This window comes from Tenebrio molitor, chromosome 5 (genome assembly GCF_963966145.1).
Source record: "Tenebrio molitor chromosome 5, icTenMoli1.1, whole genome shotgun sequence".
Taxonomy (NCBI): Eukaryota; Metazoa; Arthropoda; class Insecta; order Coleoptera; family Tenebrionidae; genus Tenebrio; species Tenebrio molitor.
The window spans coordinates 2,130,476-2,149,678 of record NC_091050.1 but is presented as its reverse complement, the minus strand read 5'-3'; the positions used below and the strand labels follow the sequence as shown (position 1 = coordinate 2,149,678).

Below are 19,203 nucleotides of genomic sequence, written 5' to 3'. Positions count from 1 at the left end.
GAAGGAATAAAAAACCTATTTTTACAACTTTGTTCCAAGCTAGTAAAAGAGGACAAATTGGGTGCTTTGTTTCCCGACCCAATAAAAATATTTTCGCTATCAAACCACATCCAGTATCTGCGGTCTGTCGCACCTTTCATATCTATTTTCAGCGGTTTTCCGTTTCCCGGTCCGTAATTCGTCCAGCTATCGAATGGCCGTCGTTGTTTTTCTGGATGTGGGTAAAAAAGGCGCCCCCGTCCTCGTTTGCCGGTACGTGCGAATGCGCATTTCACGTCTTGTTGCATCCGAATATCGATACATAATATGAATAGATAATGTACGGGTGGTCCGAAATTATACCGGGTGTAACAGGCCGAAGCCGGCCGTCGATTCGATTACTTTCCACCTCATCGCCTCGACCATTCGATACGCAACATTATACTACGGCCCGTTCACAATGTAGATCTGTTTTCAACAACTCTCCGGAGGTGTATCCGTGACGAGATGATCGAACAACACTTGACGGGCTTCGACCTGGACCCTCACGGAAACCCGAAAAAGCTGGGCCCGCTTCCGGAACGAAAAGCACAAAAACGCCATCACAATGGGCCGAAAGCTCTGGCGCTTTCCCGCCGAACAAGAACGGTCCCAAAGCTGACACTCGAGGCGCGCCCTGTTAAAACTACTCGTATTTTTCGAATTCTCCTTTTGTGCCGTCGCTTTCTCACGACGGGTCGCCTTCCGATATCAAAAAACTGTCCACCGGTCGCGTGTCCCTTATCTCAACTCTTTCTCCCCGCGTAAAAATCCACAAAGGGCACAAAAGGGCCCTAATTGACGTGAAAATGCACCCAGACGACGTCCGTCGCGCTAACTAGCACGCGTCCATTGTGGGTGTACCCCAACACTCCCTTTTGTCTTTCCCTTAATTGCATAATAGGTGTTTTGTTTTCCGGTGGGTCTAATTGGAAGGCGTCGTTTTGATTTATCCGAGAGTTGGCGTCGTGTCGTGACGCCAAATCATTTGTCATCGTCCGGTTGCTGGGGGGTAGTTTATTAAACAAACCCTTGCCGGGGCGATTGTCGGGACGCATCACCTGGTTGAACATCGGTTCTACAAGAGGGATGCTAGTTTAATATCTGAGTAATTTGTCACAGATCGAAATGCTCGGGGGGCGAAGGAAGGGTCGATGTTAATAACTCACCCCCGGTGCATTAAAAAATGCATCACCGAGAAAACGATCGCACGGAAGGGGTTCGGACCGTCGAGACACCCTGGGCTGCACATCAACAACAGAAATTGAAAAATTTCAGATTTATTATTATCGTCATCACTATTAGCACGATTCGCAACACACTCGGTGGCACGGCATTCAGGCCAGATAAATTTATCGTTACAATTATTATCAAGTAATGGTAAAATTTATTATAAAGATTGAGACTGAGTGCGAGTAAAATAATGTTCATATTATTTACTCCATTAGAGTATGTAGAGCTGTCTTCATGTTTTAAGCGCGACATACTGTATATCTAGCGTGACTGCCTACTACAACAAAAAAAGAGACAAGGGGCGGCTGTGGAAAACAAAATTTCTCGAAACGTGTAGCGCAACTTAATAAGCTGTCACTTGTCAATTTTGACGTTTATTCGAAAAATGGTTTTCACTCGAGAATGCAAATTATTCATGACAGAATCTTATTTTCGAAATGGAAACGAAGAAAATGGTTTGCCATAAGGACCTTGTTTGTTGGAGTTTGGGCAAAACCTCCATCGTGACGGATGACGCTGTACGTTTTCAACGATAAGAAGAGGAGAACAGCAATATGCCCCCCGCGCAAGGTTAAGCAAAGATCAACGTAAAAAAATGCAAGAAGCTCATCCGATGCCAGAACGTCATAAAATTCTTTATAGGTGATTCTGCATTCGGCGATTATGCATCGTACAAGAGAGGTCCGCGAGCAGACCTATGGGGGACTCCCAGCTCTGGCCCAGCTTTCGCCGCCCCATTGTGCTCTCGTTAATTTCGTGACAATGCGTCGAGCGTGACATTTCGAATTTACAAACGCTCAAAAACTCATCGAGAACCGTCGTTTTTACGAGCGGGCCTGCACAAGTTGTTGCGTGCCGACCACCACGCCAACGGCATATGGAAGAGGTCCTTTCTTCCTTGGCTAGCACGCGTCTTTTGTGTTCGCTTAATTATCCCGGCAGTTTTCGAATCGATCGACCGTGTAAAGGATGGGCCCCAATTAGCGTCGCGCGTCTCACCCGAATCAACGCGAGATACGGTTTCGTAGGGGCACGCGAAACGCGACGGAGAAGGGGCGAAACTTTTGGGCGAGCTGTATCCGACGCTTGGCATGGCGTCGCGGCGATCAATATAGACGGCGGTCGGGATTGGTCGGGAGAGGCGGCGTCGGAAGACGCCATTTTCGAAGCGGGACAGGGCCGGGTGGGGCTCGGGCTCACCTTGCCGGGCTCCTTCTCGAAGTCGCACTCTTTGTCGGGCATGTAGCCGGTGGTCGGCGGGGTGAAGACCAGCTGGAGGTTGGTGCCGGTGGCGGCGAACGCGATCTCGGTGTGGCCCTCGCGGCACGCGTTTTGGAAGCGGACCTGGCGCTCCTCCTGGGGTCGGTCCCGGTAGCCGGTGTAGCGCACCTGGAATATGACAAGTTTGATGAGATTTGGGGCCTCGAGCTACTTCGCCTCAAACATGTTTGCAAAGTAAACACTCGTCGACCCAAGAAATATTGTAAACAAGCTTGTGCAAAAAAAATTCAGAAAAAAGAAACAAAATAACCGTGCGGACAAGATAAATACACAAAATAATTTATTGCTCCCAGCCGACACTCACTCAATTTTTTCTCATTTATCTCTTGTATTTTAAAAATCTGTTTCTGTTTTACTCTCTACGCACCTATAAAAAAAACGATTCGTGTAGTTCTTATAATCGTGATCCATTTGACTGAATTCTTAGATGTAGTAACTGCCAATTAGTCCGCAAGCGCTAATTAAAAAATGGAAGTGATAACTGAATAGTAGACAAACATAACTTGCAGAAGATCATATTTTTGGTAGGACCAAACAAAACTCAAAATTAAACAAAATTGAAATTCAGCACTGTGGTTTGCATACGCCGCTGAAAAAGCTTCATTGGTTTGACACGTGACATTGCCCAGTGCTGACTGCTGACTACTTTCAGATAGTAACAGAATTTCAGAATGTGACAAATCAGAGCCACACAGGAAACTTTTCATTCATAAAATTGCCTAAAAGAAGTGAAAGACTTTTGAACTGTCAAAATGAAGGTTTAAATAAAATGTTTGTTTGGAATATACACGGTTGTAAAATTTTCTCTTTGGAGTATACTTACATCAAATCTAATACACTTGGCTTCAAAAAAAACTGAAAATTTAATTTGTCAATTTATGTGAATTTGTGTCTGTTTGACAATATTATTTCTGACAGATAAGTGCAGTTTTTTAACCTAAATTCTAAAAGGCCGTTTCAAACTATAAAAATTTAATAAAATCTGCCAAAACTTTTTCTGACAGTTCCCGTTTTTTTGAAGCCAACCGTAACAAAACAAATTAAGGTTATGTCTCACTTTTAAAATGAAACAACTAAGAAATAGAACTGCTTCAGCACAAATTTGTAATTTCTTACAATTTCTATACCTTTTCATGTTCCACCTGATAATTTGCTATTGCCCTTTTCTCTCGTTCGTTTTAAAAATCTTGAACTTTCCATCTCAACAAGACACGATTTCATTTGCAATTTATTTGACGTCAAATTTAAACAAATGAGTAATTTGAAAAATGACGGATACCAACCGGGTAACATAAAAAGAACTGGTGAATTAACCAATCCACCGCCGTCTTGATGATTGACATATTTCGCTATACATCTGCCTGGGCGAAGCTTTAGTGCCTGTGATCTCCACGGCGCCACTTTAGGGGGGAATGTCACTAAATAATCATAACCTCATAAAAAAATGTAATGAATTCAGTGAAGTTGTCAAAATGCAGTGTCAAAGACTCAAAGAGTGTCGCAGTTTAAAATTAGCTTTAATAACAACAATTTTATTAATTTTGTTGATGCTAGTTCTGTGTGGTGTTTCTGGTTTTTAGCATTTTGCTGTTAGTGTTTAAGAACTGGCTTTTTTATCATATTAGAACTGATATTGCGGTAAATGCAGCACCAACAAATTCCGTTAGTTGTAATGTTGTAAACCTATTTCTAGATTAATATTAAAATTATAATCTCATTCTTGGATTTGCAGTGCCTACATTATTTCCTAAGCGGGTCATTTCAGATAAAGATGGGTCCACAACAAAACAATTACCTATATTTGCTTAATTAATCCGTGCCATTCTTGGTGGAAATGAGTGGAAAGGATATTTTACGTTTTGTACAATTTTGAATATAATATCATTTTGGGCAAATTATTATTCTATGAATTTGCACTCGCCACTGACCGAGATATTTTCAAAAAACGCGGCGCCGAAACTTTGTCCCTCCCGCACAACCGAACCAGTGCGCAACATTTTGCTTTTCCGATTTAGAATATCCAAACTGTAATTACAATTAAAGTAATGTATCATTTATCACTGGACAACTACGCATGACTGCATGCATCATGCAGATACATGTGTGTGGACTGCATGTCAAAATTGTCACGATGCACATGACGATGTGATAGCATGACAGTTAGTTGCTAACAGCAACCCCCGAAATCAACCCTAAACGTCAGAATCATGAGAACATAGGATTTTTCGGTCTACGCCCAGGCCGCTATAGACACTCTGACTATCTAGCAGGTCGTGAACCAATCTATAATTTGTTTCAAAATGAAAAATCCACCAGCAGTGCATTCTACGTCGAAAATACAACCGACAACGTCGCCGACTTTTGTTTTTAGTGTGTCTGCAAGTGTCAGAAAAAAGTGGGGTTATGAAAGAAAACTGTTGGACAGTCGTTTTGGTCGTAGTTCATCGTGTTTATTATTCTCATTTTATTATTTCACTCAAAAAGTATGATATGGTAGCTAGAACCTTTTTGTACATAATTATTTTATTTTTTATAAATAAACTCAGTTCAATGTCAAATTTTGGCGGGAGGTTGAGCCAACCCAAAAAAATGAAACTTTTTCTAGGCATTTCTTTTTTTCTGCCAACAGATTTATAATCACAGCTTTGACAGTGCAGATTTTTCCTGAATACACTGTTTACAAAGGTCTTTACTTTTTTTTTTCTAATAAAGTACTATCGTTAAGAGAATTTTAAAGCTGAAAGGCTTAACAATAAAATGAATCATTTAGTCATTCTGGATTTTTGGTGTCGTAATTTTGGGAAAAGAAACAATACCCAATTGGTACATATGAAACCACGCATGAATTAATTTGCAATATGAAAACAAGTAAGGTCCAAGAATAAAACGTTGGGGAACTCCAAACCTTGAAGACCGCCACAAGCCAATAATCATGTGACAGTCGTTGTCTGTTCTGCTTCTGCAAATATGACGTAAGTAGAAACAATTTGAAATTTAACTAGGTATTTTTGTTAAATGAAATTTTCACAAAGCATGTCACGGTTGATTCCATTAAATGCATAATTATTTTTTGATAGATATAATACATACATACATACATATCACACTTCTTAAAAATGTTTTGTAAAATTTTTAGTTTCTTCAGTCAAAAAAAAAATTCCTGGGTCTCATTTTTTATTAAAAAAGAAAGTTAAACAAACAATCTAATAACTCCCGCCTTATAAACTTGAATTTTTAGTTTTTCTTTAGCCCAAAGAAACAATCCAAGTCAAATTTCAATTGTGACGACAAATTAAATTTTATTTTTAGTTAAAATAATTGAAATCGTTTGCTGATTGGAAATGTCTTGGCGGTTTTTGATGCAGGACGACTTTCTGACTGATTTTTTTTTATCAAGTTGATACCTACTGGGAGTTGACCAACACCGATTCCGGATTTAAATCATATCGAACGCGCTTGGTGTGAAATGGGCATCGACACAAAACAGTCGTTCCCAACGTAACTCTTCGCATTACCTACGTACATTATTACATCATCATATTTTTTTTCCACGGGATTTTACGAGAGGAGCAACCACAACTGCACATGTTTTCTTTTCTCTTGACGAAGTTAAAACGGGTAAATGACCCAAACCAGAGTAAATATGGTTATGTTGATTATCACTCGGTTCTGGGAAATACACTGAGAATTGTGTCCAAAATCCAAAGAAATATTGACCCAAGTTATGAATTAAACCAACAAAAAAACCGCACTAACAGTAGTCTTGTGGTACAGTACGAAATTTAAATAATGTCCAGCAAACCGATATGGAAATGGAAACAAATGTAACAATATTTTTTTAACTTGACAAAATATTTTTCAATTTGACTCGGCTGACAAACAGGAAAGTTTTTTTTTTTTTATTTCACCAATCAATTTGTTTATGAAGCTGTAGCTATTTTGCAGTTTGTCATATTATCAGATCGGCATTCAGCAAAACTTTTGTTTTTTCCTGTTTTATCTTTTTTTTTTTGTTGATATTCAAAAGAAGTTCTGTCAAAAAAATATATTGTGACCAACATAAAATAAACGTCCTAAAAAGAAAAGAATCTGAATTTTGTAGCAATCCAACATAACAAAAATAAAATCCCTTTGAGTTACTCAGGTCAAAAATGGGGAGTATAGGTAGCAGGTAAATATTTTTACAGAATGAAAAAATGTTTGTTTTGGTTACTTTTGATAAGGTTTTACCAAACCCTCCAAAAATATTTGAAATTGATTTTTCACCAAACTGCAATTTTTTCAATTTAATCTACATATTTTAATCTAAATCTTTTATGATTTATACTTGACTTTTTTAAATTGACAGCTCTGACAGTTAAATTGTATTCTTCTCTGGATACCCGTTTAGGTCTACATCTAGAGCCATTGTTGTCCGTCCACTCTTTGGTCTAAATTTTACAAAATTGTGTTGTGATTTGGGGAAAATCTGTCAAAAGTGTCAAAGTGCAAAAACGTCAAATAAGATCTGGACAATGTTCGAAACTGCCAACCGTATAAAGTAAAAAATGGAAATTTAGACACTTTGCCGCTGTTTATTTAGTGAATAACTTTAATTAATAGATCTTCGAAACAGTAATTGGGAAAGGGAGAAAATGCATGGGCCTTTCTTTCATCAGTGCCTGTTTTATTATTGTTACTAATCATCACTGTTATTATCAATATAATTTGGGCTACCAGTGCCCGACAGTTAACCGGCATTCTTATCATCATTGTTATTAGTGCTACGATTGTGATTATTGTTATTATCATCTTGAAGAGTCAAACGCGGGGCAACTTTAGCGCCAGCTGGCGTCGCGCTACCCTCCAAGGGTTCATTTTCCCGAAACTCCGGCGTCCCGCGCCCCCGCGCGTAATTTCCCGGCAGGTCTTTCCGCATAAATTCCTTCCTTCTCGGAAGCATCACCGCGTTAATCCCACCAGTGACACTTCAGCATTACGTAAACGCACATTAACATGTGTGCCCCCCGAGGCGCGGAATTCCTGGATCTCTGGTGCGTCATTGCGGCACTTACGTCGGCCACTTGTTCGCGCGTTGCGTACGTTGCCGTTGCCGACAACAACAACAACGAAGTGCCGAAGAATTCGTTCCACGTCCGGTGCCGCTCTTATTACTGAGTCACGGGCCCCGGTTTTTCGCTTCCCCGGAATCGCTCTTCGTGTCACTGGCACAAGGTCGCGGAGGTGGGGCCGCTGCTTCGCCTGATGGTGATGGCCGGCTTGCAGACGAGGGACGACTGGAATTGACATGTCAATCGGCCGGATGGGGCCGAGCCCCGTCCAGTTGCCCCTCTTGCCCGATCAGATAAAAATATAGCAGCGCAACGTGCACTTAGCGTGCGGTTCTTCCGCGAATTCGCGGCTCGGTTTCGACGTGATTTTTACCGAGAATCGTGGAATCGGAGGCGGCTGGTGATGATTCGGGGTCGGACAAAAAAAATTCAAGGCTGTTAGCGCGACCTCATTCCAAAATCTGAAATGATAGTGGCTTCGGTCAAAGAAAAAAAATTCTAAGTATATACAGGGTGAAGTTAAAAAGTAGGTACATACTCGGACCTGTCACACAAACAACACGAGTTGCGTTTGATTGTGCAGGTGGTGCGCAGTTCTTAACACAACAGTCGATACAATACGAACGAAGTATGAAAATAAAGATGTTAAGTCGAGGCAGTCCCATTGGTGAGAATTTTTATGAAAAGAACTGTAGAAAGCTCTGGATGGACTGGTGTGGTAGACACACCTGTGCAGACAATGCAGACAGTCTACGAGTCAATTCGGCAAATTTTTTAATAAATGGACACAACGTATTTACTAATTCTATTTTTTTTTGCGAAAAGGTTTCTTAATTACATATTATTAAAAAATGAAAACGGCTCACTGGATTATCACTGACTGTCGTAAAAACCGGACGAGAACTCAATTGTACCATGTGATTAAAAAAAATGTCATCAAAGCTACCTGTGAAAAACAAAACTTAGAGAGTCTCAGCTTAATTCATGCTATTTTTCTGTAAATACCTGTTATTATAGAACTACAAATTAGGATTGAATCATGAATTTTTGTGGTGTAAAGGTAAAGTATAAATAATCTTGTCAAAATCGTAAAATTGACAGCCTTACTGTTATTGTAAAATACAAAATGACAGTATTGACGGTGACTGATGACTGATGAAGTGATGACAATTAATTTAAGAGACAGTGACTTCTGTTTTTCATTTTCCTGTGGTCTGATGATGCTTGCATTTGTTCCTCTTGACGTACGGCGTAGCTTAATCAGCTGTCAAATCATAAATGTCAAATGTCACTTATTTAGTGAACAAACAGTGGCGTAAATTATTTGTTTTGCAAATTTTGCAAAAACTGTTTATTTAAGAAGTTTTTGTGGTTTTCCCAGTACGTACAACATGGTGTATTTTTTGAACGCTCGTTTAGATACTTTAAATCAGCCACATATCCGCATACATAGACGATGAAAGTGCCACCAACTTGATTTTTGCAAATCTATTCCGTTCAAAAATGTACCTATATTTTTATTTCTTCTTGATTCTTTTTCACCCTAAATTTTAAAATCTTTTGTTTTTATTTCATTTCATGTCAAAACTAAATAATAATGACCAAATTAAATCTATGACCAATCGACAATAAAAGCTGTGATGTGGAAAAGAAAAGGTTAAAATATAAATGGAAAAAAATACAATAATAATAAGTAGTGACTTTATTAAATGAAAAAGAGCAAGATTTATGATTTTATATTTTGTCTATTAACGGTTGGTAATAGATGTTGAAACACGTGTATTGTGCTGTCCAGGTCACTGCTGTGCTTTTAAAAATTCCATGTTACCAACTTCATAATAAAACCAAAGCCAACTCTAATTCCGAATTTATTTGAAGGGACGGTAGCTATATCTATATTTACTTAATCCAGAAGAAAATATAATCACTGAAGAAACATAAAATAGTGAAAATATAAAGTTTCATATTAAATAAACAAAAAAATTAGAAAAAAATAACGAAATAATACCTGTTCACGTTGGAATGAACATTAGTGGTGCAAATCGCACGCATTTGGCATTAACTTTCATATGAGTTGTCATGGTAACAGGTCAGTCATTTGCACCACAGCTGTTTTTTCCAACGTGAACAGGTATTAGTTACAATATCTCTTATTATGTCAAAAATATATCTTTATGGATCGTAAAAAGTTAGAAAGTGAGTAAAAAGTCAAAATGCTTTTATTGAAGGAATTTTCCTTTTTAATTTTTTTTTTAAATACATATGTATCTACTAGAAAACTAGAATTTCTTAAAAAATAATTATTCAAATATCTTAAAACTATCATTAGTTTTAATTTGGATAGATTTTAAAAGTATGTTTTGTAATTATGTATGTACAGTGGCGAGCACGGAATTTCGCACACATTGGACATTTCACTAACATAATTTTATTAAAATGAGATACTGGCGGCAGTTTCGTGACAGTTTAGGTGAAACATCAGTCATGATCACATAAACAATGACTGATTATAATGACCATAAAGCTTAGACTAGATAGTTTTTTTTAATGACATACAAATTGGTGTGCGAAATTCCGTGCTCCCCACTGTACATATAACATTCTTGATTAAATCTTATTTATATACTTCACCTTTCAATTTGTCACATTCAGAAAAGAATTTCAAATGACAGTTAGTTTAGGTACTTTATCTGCCGCTCGTCAACGGAGATAATAATTTTATCTGCCGCTCGTCAGATGCCACGGCAATGAAGTAGTAGTAGTAGTAGTAGTAGTAACACTTTAGCATTATCAATCCTGCAGTATAATGTCGTATTTTATTATTATACTGACGTTTGAAGAAGAAACTATTTTTACTGCAATACCTACTATGAAAATTCAAAGAATATCTTGACTGTCAAAGACAAAGTTATACATATATTAGTCAGGTTGGTTAATTCACTAGTTATTTCCATTTTATCAAATCAGTATCCAAGATGTCTCAAATTATGTATGTATTCTCATGTTCAAATTTGCAAAGTAAAAATTTTTGCAAAAATCATATTTTGTTAAAACAGAAAGTTGAAGATTATCAAAACGAACTAGAATGGTTTTATTATTGCCAGAGAAGGCCATAGCAAATTTTTATATGAAACAAATAATTTAAAGATTCAGACATTGTGGAAAGCGATTTTTAATATTTTTCTGAATCTGAATGCGAAAACATCAGTTTGTCTTTTTTTGGCTTCCACTTTCCAACTGTTAAATTTAATAAACATTAGTTTTGACGTGAGTGGGAAAATTTTACAACAAAGCACAAATTTTATTCAAAATTTCATTTTGACAGTTTAAGAGTTTTCCGAAGTTACTATTATTTCTTTTTTGGAAATTTGATAAAAATCCTGCAAAAATAACTAAAACAAAAATTAAAACAAATTTGTTACGGCCGTTATATTTTTAAAGTAGGTAAAGGTAAAGTAGTTTTTTAACGTCCGTCAAAAAAAGTGGAAGTTTTTTCATTCGTTTGCGTTCATAAAATATGTGATTTTTGAATCGGTCAAGAAGCCTTAAAAAAAGTGCCATAGTGGTTCATTTTTGCACGCATTTTGCGTTAAAAAAGTGCTGTAGCGTGTCATTTTTTAAGGCAATTATAAAATTTTTCATTCATAATTAGTAGTTTTTTTAACGAGTTCCTATGTAAATTGGGATTTTTTTGGCATGAGTGGGCCAATTTAAAACGCGAGTAAAACGAGCGTTTTAAACGTCTACGGGTTCACACAGGAGAAAATTGTGTGTGTCGAAAAAATTGTTAGATATCTAAACTTACGGACGCCAAAAAATTTTTGTATGCAACTCGTTAGTAAAGTATTTTTTTTTACTCGGCGGATTTATGCACTCGTTGCATTCGTGCGGCAAATTTTCCTTCTCGTAAAAAAAAAGTATTACTTTACTAACTTGTTGCATAAATAACTATTATCAAGCACTAAAAAAATGCTTAATAAACAATTAAAAAAAGCGTTTTAAATTTAGATCTAAACGAATTAACCAACAAATAAAATCCATTGATAAATTACTTTAAATAAATCGTGGCTTAGATCTATCAAAAATTGAAGAAAATATAAAAGGAAAAAACCAGTTCGCGCTTATTCATAAATTTGATTTGCACATTTGCATTTTCCTCGTTTTATTACAAAATTGGCAACAATAAAAACGCGGTAAAATTCCAAAATTAGGAAATCGTCCAGAGCCGGAGAAAACGTTTACGTAATCTTTAGGCTAATGGTAATGTGACGAAATCCAAGCCTCAAAAAAACTTTTACTTATCGACTCGACTTTTTGTCCGTTCTCCTGCGCGCTTGTCCCTTTCATCGGCAAAATATCCGCTCGAGTGAGATTCGTGCGGATTATCGGCTGCACCCGAAGGTCTCGTTTCTTACGCAACTAACTGTACTCCACAACAAACAAAACGATTTTTTCAGCATTGTCGGCGAAAGGTCGCTTTTTGCCGGCGCACCAGCCTTGGCTTTTTCCGTTCAAAAATGGTCCCCGGGAATCCGAAAACGCGCCAAAAATCCACTGACCTCACTCTCCCTGCTCAGCCTCCTGAACAGCTCGTCCGACTCGAATTTGCTCTTCTGGTCCGGCACCACCCGGGGCATCTTGAAGATGAACCTCGGCTTGGGCTGCTCGTACAGGCCGATGGACTCGAAGGGCAGCATCCCGGCGAGGGCGGACGTGGGGTCGTTCATCGAGTGCATCTCGCTTGATACCGAGTCTGGCGTGAGAACTGGACGCGCTCCGGTACAAACTCACTTTCGGAACTTCCAAGCGGTACTGAGCCGCCGGTGAGTTGGCTCCGGCGAAGGGGCTGCAAGGGGCGGGGCCCGGCGGAGGCGGCCAATGGCGGCCGCGCCGTGCCCCTCTCGGGAAATTACCGTAGGCTGGCGGCTACTAAAGCGAATAGGGACGGTGAGCCTATGAAAGTAAAGTAGGCTGCTTTACGAGATTTATCTCATAATCTCATTGTTTGCATACATCTGCTTTATGCTTCTCAAAGCGATTTCGTTGTATTATGTCGGCAATTTTTTATGATGCGATGCTCGCTACCTTTGCCATTGTCAAATTTCGGTTTTATTGGAGTTGAGGGTCAAGTTTACAAGGCCCGCTATAAACTTTATTGGCACGATCTTATGAGGAGGGACAATTAGGGAAATGCCGAACGGGAGGTCTTCCGAGAAGACGGACGGGAAGCTTACCTGATCTAAAAAATTTCATCACTGAGAGAAACTGGAAGATTAGGATCGGTGATGTCAGTTCGGACGCTGAGAAATGTCATTTATCTACAGGCTGCTCCGATACGATTCGTAGAAAAAAAAATCATCCAGTGCAATTCGATGCGATTATTTAAAAAAAAAATACTTCACCATAATACCTAAATACATACATATTAGATACCTAATCCCAAAACCCAATAAAAAAATTCATGCATCATTTTGTTTTATTTGAAATCAAGTCGGCAAAGACTTTATATGTAGATAATTATAAAATGCTAATACGAATACATACCTATATAATATGATAAAGAAAAAGTGCATTTCGATGAAATGATTTTAATGAAAAATAATTACTACATACCTATGTTAAAATTATTTTTTAATATCTAGTATATTACAGTACGAGTAGAGAAACTAAAAGTTTCACTCACGCGTGTGTCGAATTTACGCACGAGGCGAAGTCGAGTGTAGAACGACATATAAGTGAGTGATTTAGTTTCCCACGAGTGCCGTATAGCGTTTTGTTCAATCCTGCAATTAAAATTTCAAAAGATTTTAATCATACAATTTGTTTGACAAAAAAACATAGAAGGCAGTTTCCGTTTTTATGATTCTTATAAAACAAACAATTGATTTGTCAAAAAAATTATAATTTATCGCAAAAGTGTATGCTAAGAGAATATTTAGAGGAAGAAGACGGTGTGCTTGTGCCAGAGAATATTCTTCAAGAAGCTAATGCAACCACATTCAGTCTACTCCCACAAAAATTTAAAGACAGCAGTTGGAAAAATTTCAGTCGTGGATGAAGCATATAAACGTAAATGTTGTAGTGGTTGCTTATTTTAATGGATTAATAGAAAAATACGCTGCCTCTTCCCTATGGTCTACATTTTCGATGCTTAAATCCACCATATTTGTTTTTGAGAAAATAGACATGAGCAAGTATGTTTCATGGTTCGTAAATAATTTATTGATTGTAATCTTTGTTGATGTGTATTAGTGTTGCGAATAAAATTTGGTTAAATGTTCAGTTTATGCGTATTGAGAAAATGAGTGAGTGTAAAAATTTTCATCCACTGCTTTCACTCACTCGTTGCTATGCAAACTTTGAATGGGCAAAACAAATGCGTTTTCGTTTTGTATCTAAGTAAGAAACAGTAATTTTCAATAGCAGGATTGAACAAATTTTATTTGTAACCTATTTCGTAAAGAAAATTTTAAGTCTTTTCTTGATAATTCACAATAATTTAAAAATTAAAATCAAACAAGAATTACATCTAACATCAGTATATTTTTTTCGAAATTATTCCAAATTTTGTCAGCACAACCTGAATGGGTTATTCTAAATGATTGTAGTCGAAGTAGGCGTAAAAACTGAATGTAAAATTTATGGTTGCCGCTCCACATAAAAAACATCAAAATGATGTATGAGTACACACCGTCCACACACAGGAGTTAAATTGGGTGCAAAACAACTCAATATTTTTGGATTCAATCGTTAATTTAAAAAAATAAATAAAAGCCTCATCATCGCACTTTTCACCTAAAAAATGACAGTGACAGCGACAAAAATTGACAGTTCACGTGAAATCGGCAAAAATTTCATAACTGGACATAGCCTGCTTCGACTACAAACCTATTACTGTCACCCATAAGAACATTGACACAATATGTCAACATGTGAAGTGAGATTATTCGTTCCTAAAGGCTGCTTTAGAGCATACGTGGGCGGAATGACAGTTGTGAATTAAATTTTTTGTCCGCCATAGTAGGTACATATTACCTAGAATACAAATGCAATACAATGTCTTGCAACACAAAATAGTATATTGTTATAAATATACGAGTTGCACAAGACAGTCTATTGTCGAACGAGAGGGTTTACAACACGACGAACGCAGTGAGGAGTTCGACAACATGTCTTGTGCAACGAGTGTACTATTGGGGACAAATTACTTTGGTTGTCAAAGTCAGTTGACTGACATAAAGTTGTAAAGCAAGCATTAGGACGGTTAACCTTATTTTTTACTACTGTCAACCACTGTCACTGTCAAACTCATCATTGCAAAATGTTAAATACCGAAAAATGGACAACTGAAGGAGATATTCTTAGGAGGAAAAATTGAAAAGGTTTCCACAAGGCAATTTGACCCATGGACAATCCCCCAGAAACAAGGGAGATGATTCTAAATTTTTGAATGGTGGAAGGTGCCATATTTTTGACAAGAGAAAAGTCAATAATTTGAAATTATCATCACTATTGACTTGACGTTAATGCTTGGTTTACATTAATTTGTTTTGAAGTGACAAGAATGACGACCAAAGTATTTTGTCCCCAATAGTAACATGCTATTTTTTGTACTTCGGCTTCATTAATTAATTTTTTTCAATATAAAATTATTATCTAGTGACTTTTATTTTAATGGAATTGGGTTGGTATTGACGAAGCAATGTCATTTCATTGAAAATTAAATTTTAAATGGTCTCCCAGATGTTGTTAGGTACAATAATAATCTACCCTGAAACTGTTTTCTGTATATATTAAAACATGAGTTTTATAAAACTTATATTAAAACACGAGTCAGATTTGCAGCACGACTGCTGCAAGGAGGAGTGCCTGTAAATGACGAGTGCTCTTAAGTTTTATAAAACGAATTTTATATGCTATTTTTTCTAATTTGCCTATTAAATACATTTTTTTTTACAAATAAAATCAATTTTGGTAATTTAGGGAAGTTTGGGACAGTTGGTGACACATTTATTTCATGGTTAACAGTTAAAGTAAAATTCTAAATTTGAATCTAGACTAAACATAATTGTCATTTTTCGCAAGTGAAATTGCAATTAAAGATTAGAAATGCGGCAAATAGCGGAGAATACCAGAGTCAATTTGCTGCCGGCAATCTGTGTTACCAACTGAAAATAGTTCCTAGATTTCGGATGTGTTAATTGTTAATTTGTTAAAACAGCAAATTAGAAAATACATAGTATATTAAAAGACAAGTTTCATAAGACCAGTCTTGAAGCACGAAGTCAAGATTAAAAAACGAGTGGCGTAGCCATGAGTTATTTTAAAGAATGAGTGCTTCAAGGTCTTATGAAACGAGTTTTTTATACTATTTTTTGTAATTTGCCCTTTTTAAGCCGTTTTTAAACAAAAATGTTTACTTTTTTGTGGCGATTGGTAATGTCTTAGGTAATTTTAAAAGTGAAAATTTGATCAAGTCTTCAAAGTCGCCTTTTGTTTTATCCAAATTCTGTCACAAAACATGAATATGGAAGATAATCTTTCATGTATGGACGCCCGCTGAAATACGTGAAATTGCCAAAAATACGGTCGCGAATTTGCTGCCTGATAAATCCTGATAAATTTCAACTATCCCACCTCCACCCGGCGGCACGGCAATTTTGCCGGAGTACATACACTATTACGGATATTACTATCAAGTAATAGTGCAGTGCTTATCAACATAATTACCGGCGTCACGCCTCCGCATTATGACTTTGTTGTGTATTATGTTCTGTGTCAATGTTAAGGAAATTCCTCACGATGTGACATGAGTATAATAATATACCTTTTTGAATTTCAACTACCAATGTGTTATCTAAATCCAGAATTTTTAAATTTTTAAAAAGAGATTGCGGTACTATTCCCGTTGCTGAAATTACAAGTGGTAAAATCGAAATTTTTTCTAAACACCAAAGATTTCTCATAGCAACGGACAGCTCTAAATATGTATTAATTTTTGTGTTATATGTCTGTGTTATATTATGTGAATTTGGAACAGCTATATCTAAAAGATATGCTTGCTTTTGTTGTTTATTTAAAATTATAATGTCTGGTCTGTTATGATTAATATGAATGTCAGTTAAAATTGTTCTATCAAAATATAACTTGTAACTGTCATTTTCCAAACAACTTTCTGGTGTATAACTATAATGTGGTTGTGTATTCTTTAATAAATTGAATTTAACAGCTAAATTCATGTGTATAATTTTAGCGAATATATCGTGTCGTTAATTCTTTGCACATTTTGTAATTTAAACTGACACGAATGACGGATAAAGCTTTGCCAACCTAAAAATTTTCGTAAAATGTTCCGTGAAATAATGGCTATAAGGAGTATAAGGACATTCCAGATGATGACGTCCCGTTCGTTAATATGTATATTAGAGAATCAAAATGGAGGCAAATTACAAAAACATCGTTTTCGGTTTTAGACCTAGAACAGCGAAAAGCAGGAACTTTTACGGTGATTGGTTGGCATCATTGATCTTCTGTCATGCATTACTTCTTGTGCAGTAATCAAAACAAAATTTTACATGCTCATTTTAACATAACCGTAATAGGTATAAATGGCTTGCGAGTGTATTTTGCGAATTTGCGTGCGTGATCTTTTTAAGTTAGAATGTCAAAAAACTAGACAAGTAATGTGGACAGAGCTACCTTTCCTATTTTTTCGCTTTACATGGTTGGCAGTTGTCTGCAGGGACATTCAACCAACTTTTATATGTTTGAAAGTCACTGTAATTACTTACTCCTATTATGTTTTAGTACGGTGTGATCACTGATCAAGAATGACTGAATCTATTGGTAACAATGAAATTTGGCAAATTTGAAATGAAAGGTTCATTTTTGTAATACTATAGACATAACTAACATAACCAAAAATGTTTTTAATGTAGTCTCAAGTTAAAAAATCCTGTCAGTGCCAATTACTAGACAAAAAACACCAGTACTTTTCAATTGTTTCATTGCCAACAGACTCAGTCATTGTTGATCACGTATTTGGAGCATTATCCCATTTGACGTTTTTGACACTCGATTTGTTCCCAAAACACAACTTACATCTTTTATTTAAGAAAATAAATATGCAGAAGTTAAAAAAAATCTCGTGAAATACCTACTGAAAGTTACTGAGACTCACCAAAATCCACCACAATTATAGTTTGGCAACGTAGCGTTCGCCGATTAAACCATCGAAATTTTTTCTTTTCTTGTCGGTTTCATTTACATTCATCCTCTCTATTTTTTGTTTTCTCAAATCATCTTACGTCAAACTTGTCTGTTTTTTGGTCCAATTTTTCCAAACAATTTTAATTTTTACGATTTGATATCGCAGCATGCAACGTTGCCATATCTAGCTCGCGTCAACATAATCCATAATTTTTAATTTCCAATAATGTACGGTTGGCTTCAAAAAAACGGACACTGTCAGAAAAAGTTCTGTCAGATTTCATTAAATTTTTATAGTTTGAAACGACCTTTTAGAGTTTAGGTTAAAAAACTGCACTTATGTGTCAGAAATACTACTGTCAAACGGACACAAATTGACGTAAATTGACAAATTAAATTTCCAATTCACATTAGGTCAGATTTCAATTCCCGTTTTTTTTTAAGCCAACTGTATTTATATTCATGCTGTAACGTAACTAAATAAACACAAGTATTTTATGTCATGTTCATATAACATTTTGTGTGGCATAAAATTATATTGCAGACGTATTTTGATTACTGCGGTCTGAGGCGAATTACTTCAATGAGAAATCAAATGAAAATTACAGTCAATAGGTACACAGAAAACGACGGACACGCAATGCAAAATATATCAAAGAATGTTTATAATAAAAATTAAACAACATTTAATTTTAACGCTTGGTCTAATTCTAAAGGTTCGTGTTCACCAGCTTGCATTGCACGCAGAATAGAATGTCTAAATTACATTTTTAACGGCGCCAACACTTGTAGCTACTATATTGCGGGCAAAAAAAGTGGGACATCAACGTCATTGTCTTGACTTTTAATGTGAAATAACACTTATCTGATTCTAACCCTACTTTGAATTGATTGACCTTGTCATTAAGTATTGTAGGTTGTAGGGAATGATTGTAAGTAATTAATTTAATGCAAAGTCCCAATCAAAATCTACCTTTATCAAAAAAAGAGGGCATTTGGAAAAGGAAAATAGGAGTATAAAATAAATGTTTAAACTGTCAGCTGGAATAGTGTCTAAAAATGACAATAAAGCTTGAACTACATCGAATTTTTCAAAACTGACAGAAATTTGATATCCCACTTTTTTTTGCCCGCAATAGTAGGTACAGTTGCGGAATTAAAATTTCGGACACTATTGTCAATGTCATGATATAAACTCTAAAACAACCTTTACGTTAATAACCTTATTTTTTTACTCTTGTCATGTTTTTGTCTTTTTGGCATTAAAAAATTGTCATTTGTGGCATAATAACGGGTAGGCAACATATTAAAGCGATGATTTAATGTCAGTCATGATGACAGTAGAAGGTGCTTTACACAGATTTTGTTGAAGTGACAGAAAAATAGTGCCCGAAATTTTAATTCCGCAACT

At 36.4% G+C, this 19,203-nt stretch overlaps 1 protein-coding gene across 1 annotated transcript in view; it reads right to left on the bottom strand.

Moving 5' to 3' along the window:
• LOC138130661 (protein big brother-like) overlaps positions 1 to 12,410 on the bottom strand; it is a 31,849-nt gene extending 19,439 nt beyond the window's left edge. Inside the window, exons 1-2 of the mRNA XM_069047267.1 lie at positions 12,143 to 12,410; positions 2,452 to 2,640 (exon numbers count right to left, since the gene is read on the bottom strand). Of these exons, the coding sequence (XP_068903368.1) occupies positions 2,452 to 2,640; positions 12,143 to 12,319 (366 nt within the window). The 5' untranslated portion in view covers positions 12,320 to 12,410. The remainder of the gene's footprint in view (positions 1 to 2,451; positions 2,641 to 12,142) is intronic.
• Positions 12,411 to 19,203: the final 6,793 nt, after the last annotated feature.